This window comes from Cebus imitator, unplaced genomic scaffold, assembly GCF_001604975.1.
Source record: "Cebus imitator isolate Cc_AM_T3 unplaced genomic scaffold, Cebus_imitator-1.0 Scaffold263, whole genome shotgun sequence".
Classification (NCBI taxonomy): Eukaryota; Metazoa; Chordata; class Mammalia; order Primates; family Cebidae; genus Cebus; species Cebus imitator.
The window spans coordinates 2,258,119-2,265,639 of NW_016107578.1; the positions used below are offsets into that span (position 1 = coordinate 2,258,119).

Sequence of the window (7,521 nt, forward strand, 5' to 3'; positions counted from 1 at the left end):
GGCAATTCTCCTGCCTCAGCCTCCTGAGTAGCTGGGATTACAGGCACGCACCACCATGCCCAGCTAATTTTTTGTATTTTTAGTAGAGACGAGGTTTCACCATGTTGACCAGGATGGTCTCGATCTCTTGACCTCGTGATCCACCTGCCTCGGCCTCCCAAAGTGCTGGGATTACAGGCTTGAGCCACCGCGCCCGGCCTGAGGGTTAATCCTCATAATTAATATTTGTATACTCTTAGAAGGGAGGCTGGCACAGAGACTGTCTTTCCTACCTCCCAATAACTCTACCAGTTAGATGGTCATGGCCCCTCTTTTTTTTTTTTTCTTTTTGGAGGAAAAAAAAAAATCCTAGCCTTAAGAAGGCTGTGAATCTTGGCTGCAGAAGCATCAGAGCCAACTCCAGCAAAGAAGCTAGCCTACTCTCCTAGTCTCATCTCTCTTCTGCTGTGGTTTTCCCTCTGTCTTGTTCTCTCATTCTCTTTTTAAAACGTTTATTTTATTTTGCATTATAGCTTGCTTAACTCCCTTCTGGAACGAAATTATTTTTTTATTTTTATTTTTTTTTAAGAAGAAAGAAAGAGAAAGAATAAAAAAAGGAAAAACGAATGAAGGAGAGGAAGAAAGGGGAAGAGGGAGAGAGAACAGGGGTGTTGCTTTATTGCCCGGGCTAGAATGCAGTCTAAAAATGGGTATGCCTGTAATTGTGTTTAATAATAAAGACATGAAAAAAAAAATGAGGGAAGAAAATAACTAACAAGCAGCCAACCAATATTTCATTTAAACCTGTAAATAGGTGTGATGTGGTACTGATAAGAGTGTATACTTTGTATATTTAAAGTGGAGAGTTCTATAAATGTTAATTAAGTCTACTTGTTTCGGATCTGAGTTCAAGTCATGGATATCGATGTTAACTTTCTGTCTCATTGATCTGTCTGATATTGATGTTGAAGTCTCCCACTATTATTGTGTGGGAGTCTAAGTCTCTTTATAAGTCTTATATATCTGGGTATTCCTGTATTGGGTGCATATATATTTAGGATCTTTAGCTCTTCTTGTTGCATTGATCCTTTTATCATTATGTAATATCCTTCTTTGCTTCTTTTGATCTTTGTTGCTTTAAAGTCTATTTTATCAGCGAAAATTGCAACTCCTGCTTTCTATTTATTTATTATTTTTGCTCTCCATTTGGTTGGTAAATTTTTCTCCATCCCTTTGTTTTGAGTCTTTATGTATCCTTGCATGTGAGATGAGCCTGGATGTAGCATACCAATGGGTCTTGGCTTTTTTTTTGCCTGTCTGTGTCTTTGGATTGGGGGATTTAGTTGATTTAAATTTAGAATTAATAATAATATATGTGAGTTTGATACTGCCATTTAATGTTAGCTGGCTGTTTTGCCCATTATTTGATATAAGTTCTTAATTATGTTGATGTTCTTTATTTTTTGGTATTTTTTAGAAAGGCTGATACTGGTTGTTCCTTTCTATTTGTAGTGGTTCTTTCAGAAGCTCTTGTAAAGCAGGCCTGGTGGTGATGAAATCTCTGAGTGCTTGCTTGTTCACAAAAGATTTTATTTTTCCTTCGCTTATGAAGCTTTGTTTGGCTGGATGTAAAATTCTGGGTTGAAAGTTCTTTTCTTTAAGGACGTTGAATATTGGCCCCACTCTCTTCTGGCTTGTAGGATTTCTGCTGAGAGATCTGCTGTGAGTCTGATAGGCTTCCCTTTATGAGTAACCTGACCTTTCTCTCTGGCTTCCCTCAGTATTTTCTCTTTCATTTCAACCCTGGTGAATCTGGCGATTATGTGCCTTGAGGTTGGTCTTCTTGAGGAATATCTTTGTGGTGGTCTCTGTATTACATGGAGTTGAATATTGTCCTGCCTTGCTAGGTTGGGAAGGTTTTCCCGAATAATATCCTGAAGCGTATTTTCCAGCTTGGATTGATTCTCTTTGTCACATTCAGGCACACCTATCAAACGTAGATTAGATCTTTTCACATAGTCCCATATTTCTTGGAGACTTTGCTCGTTTCTTTTTATCCTTTTTTCTCTAATCTTGTCTTCACGTTTTATTTCATTAAGTTGGTCTTCGACCCCTGATATCTTTTCTTCTGCTTGATCAATCTGGTTGTTAAAACTTGTGCATACTTTGCGAAGTTCTCGTGTTGTGTTTTTCAGCTCCATTAATTCACTTATATTCCTCTCTAAATTGTGTATTATTGTTAACATTTTGTCAAACCTTTTTTCAAAGTTCTTAGTTTCTTTGCATTGGGTTAGAGCAAGTTCTTTTAATTCCCAGAAGTTTCTTATCATCCACTTTTTAAAGCCTTCTTCTGTTAGTGGAACACAGTCTTTCTTCATCAGGCCTTGTTCTGTTGCTGATGAGGAACTGTGATCCCCTGTAGAGGGAGAGGCATTCTGATTTTGGGTATTCTCAACCTTTTTAGGCTGGTTTCCTCCCTTCATTATAGATTTATCCATCTGTGGTCTTTATAATTACCGTCTTTATAGTTGGGTTTCTGAATGGACGTCCAACTTGTTGATTCCCAGCGCTAAAATCTGAGCAACCCACTGCGCCGGCCAAAACAGCGGCTTTAAGATTGATGGTGCTTTTCTGACTGCACCAAGAACCGCCGCACCAAGGCAGCGGCAAAACCGCCTCGCCGGCCACAAGAGTCGCGCTGGCGACCCGTGAGGCTCCTCCACTGGGAATCACCTGGTGCTTGAGCAGCAAAAATTGATCTGAAAATGTGGCGTTCTCTCGTTCTCTGCGCTTTCAGTAGGAGCTACAATCCCTAGCTGCTAGTGATCAGCCATCTTGGATCTCTCAAAATTGGCCCCTCTTGCAAAAGGGAAAATTGAGGCTCAGAAAGGCCAAGTGACTGTCCTGGGTCACAAAGGCAGCGGTAAGCAGAAGCAGAATTTCAAACCAGTTCACCCGGACTCCCATTGGAGTCTGGGCTCTGCAGCCAACTCACAGTGTGGGCAGTGCCTCAGCCTTCTTGAGCCTTGGTTTCTTTATCTATAAAATAGGGATGCTAGACTTGTAGTGTGCTGAGATCTGGGAGGCAATGAGGCCAGGCAGGGCAGCTCTATACTTAGAATTCTGTGAATAGGGCCAGGCACGGTGGCTTGGCGCCTGTAATCCCAGCACTTTGGGACTCGGAGGCAGGTGGATCACAGGTGAAGAATCAAGATCATCCGGGCCAACATGATGAAACCCCGTCTCTACTAAAAATACAAAAAATAGCTCGGGGTGCTGGCGCACACCTGTAATCCCACCTATTCGGGAGGCTGAGGCAGAAGAATTGCTTGAACCTGGGAGGTGGAGGTTTTAGTGAGCTGCGATAGTGCCACTGTACGCCAGTGTGGCAACAGAGACTCCATCTCAAAAAAAAAAAAAAATTCTGTGAATAGGCTGGGCATGATGGTGTGCGCCTGTAATCTCAGCGACCTGGGAAACTGCGGTGGGAAGATCGCTTGAGTTCTAGACCTGTTTGGGTAACATAGCGAGACCCCGTCTCTATTAAGAATTTTTTAGGCTGGGTATGGTATTTCACGCCTGTAATCCCAGCTGAGGTGAGTGGATCACTTGAGGTCAGGAGATTGAGACCAGCCTGGCCAACATGGTGAAACCCTGCCTCTATTGAAATACAAAAATTAGGAGTACTGTGGCTCTAGCCTGTAATCCCAGCACTTTGGGAGGCTGAGGCAGGTGGATCCCTTGAGCCCAGGAGTTCGAGACCAGCCTGAGCAACATGGTGAAACACTGTCTCTACAAAAAATACAAAAATTAGTTGGGTGTAGTGGTATGCCCCCATAGTCCCAGCTACTTGAGAGGCTGAGGCAGAAGGATCTCTTGAATCTGGGAGGTCAAAGAAGCTTCAGTAAGTCAAGATTGCACCACTGCACTCCAGCCTGGGTGACAAAGTGAGACCCTGCCTCCTAAATAAACAAATAAGAAAGAAAATAAAAAATTAGTTGGGAGGGCACCTGCCTGTAATCCCAGTTACTTGGGAGGCTGAGGCAAGAGAATCACTTGAGCATGGGAGGAGGAGGTTATAGTGAGCTGAGATTATGCCACTACACACCAGCCTGGGTGATGGAGCAAGACTCTGTCTTGAAAAAACAAAAAGAACTCTGGTCAGTGGAATGGTTGTCACCTTCTGATTCACTGGAGTCCAGCACCAGAGTGTGGCAAGCTATCTTGTTCCCACACACCCCTTGCCATGCCCCTAGGGATGTCTGCCTTTCCCAGGGAGGCCACTTCTGCCTCTTCCACTTCCTTGAGGCTCCTCGGAGGTCCTGTGCTTCCACCCCTAGGGCGCCTCCTTGTCATCCCACCTCCTGCTTTCTTTCTTGCTTAGGATGTGAGGTGTGTGAACCTCTCCAGCCCTAGGCCCCACAGGCTCAGGTGGGCGGAGAGGGGAGGGTGCTCATCCTGGACTTCCCAGCACAGGGTCTCCTGGGGGCTCCCTCTTGGCCAGCTCTGGGCCAGAGATGTGTTTTGCAGTTGCCATTTGCACATGGATTCTCAGCCCCATCAGCCTGAGTCTTTCTGAGGGCAGTACCCCATCTTCCTGGCTCTGCGCCCTCATAGTAGCGCCTGCCAGGTAGTTAATGTTCAGTCCCGGAGGCAGGAAGAGCTGGAGGCTAGTGTCATTTAAATGCTTGGTCTGTTTGCCAGCATCCTGTTCTGAGGGGCAGCAGGAATGGGGATGGGGGCCTTGTGTACACTGGGAACCAAAAGTGGGAAGGGAGGAGCCCAGCTCTCCACTGTGGGTTCTGGGCCCTGGAGCCATGGCAGGGCGTTCACACAGGGCTTACGGGAGAGAGGAGGCTTGCCAGCTCCCAGCTGGTATCGCTTGACCCTCTGAGGGGCTACATTGGAGGGGTTGGCATTCTGGAATACCCTGCTGTCTTCCCTGCAGGTCCAGAAAGTCCCTCTGGGTATGTTTGTACCAGGGCAGGTGTGGGCTGCCTCAGATCCTTCTGCACTGTTCTTTGGAAACCCTCACTGAAATCTTTCCCTCCTCTAGCTCCGCTGTAGCAGCCACTGAGAAGAAGGCGGTGACTCCAGCGCCTCCCATAAAGAGGTGGGAGCTGTCCTCGGACCAGCCTTACCTGTGACACTGCACCCTTAGGGCCCCTGACTGCTTTGCCTCCTTGGATTCCCTCCAGGGAGACAGTGACCTAATTTATGACAAATACGTAGAGCTCCAGTATCGCTTCTCGTTTTACTTTAAAAAATAAAAAAATAGAGTCTCACCATGTTTCCAAGGCTGATCTTGAACTCCTGGCCGCAAGTGATCCTCCTGCCTCAACCTCCCAAAGTGCTGGGATTACCAGCGTGAACCACCAAACCTGACTTGATTTTACTTTTTTTTTTTTTTTGAAACAGAGTTTCACTCTTGTTGCCCAGGCTGGAGTGTAATGGTGCAATCTTGGGTCACTGCAACCTCTGCCTCCCAGGCTTAAGCTAGTCTCCTGAGTAGCTGACACCACAGATGTGTGTCACTATACCCGGCTAATGTTGTAGTTTTTGTAGAGATGGGGTTTCACCATGTTGGCCAGGCTGGTCTCAAACTCCAGACCTCAGGTGATCCACTTGCCTCGGCCTCCCAAAGTGCCGAGATTACAGATGTGAGCCACCACGCCCAGCCCCTGATTTTAAGCAATACCCAGGTTACTTGGATTTTGGGGTGAAGTCGGTGCTGAGTCTTCCAACTCTGTCGGTGCTCCAGAGAGACACTGTCCCTGGGTGCAGAGGCCCTGAAGACAGCAACACGCTTTCCCCTGAAGGCCAGGTTGTGACCTTGAGAGTGGTGGGAATGGGTGACCCTTCTGGAAGATTGGACTCCAGGACTGCTGGGTGTTGGGGAACACTGATCATGAAGACCAGTCAGGTGGGGGAGGGGTGTGTGTGTGTGCACACTTGGTAGGCCAGCCACAGACATCTCACTTCCATCTCTGTTTTTTGGGGGGATGGGGTTTTGCTCTTGTTGCCCAGGCTGGAGTGCAATGGCACGATCTCAGCTCGCTGCAACCTCCGCCTCCTGGGTTCAAGCGATTCTCCTGCCTCAGCCTCCTGAGTAGCTGGGATTACAGGTGCCCACCACCATGCCCAGCTAATTTTTTGTATTTTTAGTAGAGACAGGGTTTCATCATGTTGGCCAGGCTGGTCTTGAACTCCTGACCTCAGGTGATCTGCCTGCCTTGTCCTCCCAAAGTGCTGGGATTACAGGCATGAGCCACTGCATCCGGCCTTCACCTCTTAAATTTTTGTTTGAGACAAAGTCTTGCTCTGTTATCTAGGCTGAGTGCAGTGGCATGATCTTGGCTCACTGCCACCTCCGCCTCCTGAGTTCAAGCGATTCTCTTGCTTCAGCCTCCCAAGTAGCTGGGACTACAGGTGTGCACAGCCATACCCAACTAATTTTGTATTTTTAGTAGAGACAGGGTTTTGCCATGTTGGCCAGGGTGGTCTCGAACTCCTGACTTCAAGTGATCTTCCTGCCTCAGCCTCCCAAAGTGCTGGGATTACAGGTGTGAACCACCGTGCCTGGTCTAACTTTCACCTCTTGAGGGCTTCCCCAGCCACTGCTCACATGGACCTTCTTCAGCACCTTCCCACTGAGGTCCCTGCTTGACCTTGGTCACCTTGCAGCTCAAGGGAGAAGGCAAAGGACAGTGAGGGCTGCTCACAGGGAAGGCAGACCTAGGGCAGATCAGGAAAGGCCTCCCTGAGCCAGAAACCATTATGCTAGGGTTGCAGGATGAGAATGAGCCCTGGAAGGAAGGCAGTTGTTTCCTGGGGAGGAGACACACATCTGCAAAGGGAAATGTACAAGTCTGGCTGCAGGAGCCACCCAGTGACCCTAAGCAGGAGAGTGTCATGGCTGTCCCAGGGCACAGCCCCATACCCTCAGCAGCTGAAAAAGGTCAGCTGTCGACCAAGAGGGTGCCGAGAGGGTCCTGCCCTCTGGAAGGGGAAAGGCCACCGTTGCAGGCAGCAGGTACATGTCTCCCAGAGTGGGTCCTACCAAGGCTAACAGCCCAAGGCTTCCTGGAGGAGGTGGGATTCTGCTTGGGGCAAAAGGATGAATCAGATTCAGAAAGGGCAGGAGGGAGAGAAAGACCAGGCAGGGTGTGCAGAGGCCACCAGGAAGGCAAGACCCTAGGAAAGGCGTGCCACTGACGGCCTCCGAACCAAGTTTTAGGACCCTGACTTTTCTTTTTTTGTTGTTGTTTTTGAGATGGAGTCTCACTCTGTCATCCCCGGTTGGAGTGCAATGTTGTGGTCTCAGCTCACTGCACCCTTCGCCTCCTGGGTTCAAGTGATTCTCCCACCTCAGCCTCCCGAGTAGCTGGGGCTACAGGCAAATGCCACACCTGGCTAATTTTTGTATTGTTAGTAGAGATGGAGTTTCACTATTTTGGCCAGGCTGGTCTCAAACTCCTGACCTCGTGATGCACCTGCTTCGGCCTCCCAAAGTGCTGGGATTATAGGCGTGAGCCACTCACC

General features: G+C 47.9%; 1 protein-coding gene across 1 annotated transcript in view; it reads left to right on the forward strand.

The window, feature by feature from the left end:
• NDUFA7 (NADH:ubiquinone oxidoreductase subunit A7) overlaps nucleotides 1-5,269 on the forward strand; it is an 11,317-nt gene extending 6,048 nt beyond the window's left edge. The window contains exon 4 of the mRNA XM_017500101.2: nucleotides 5,036-5,269. Within this exon, the coding sequence (XP_017355590.1) occupies nucleotides 5,036-5,126 (91 nt within the window). The 3' untranslated portion in view covers nucleotides 5,127-5,269. The remainder of the gene's footprint in view (nucleotides 1-5,035) is intronic.
• The last annotated feature ends 2,252 nt before the right edge of the window (nucleotides 5,270-7,521 follow it).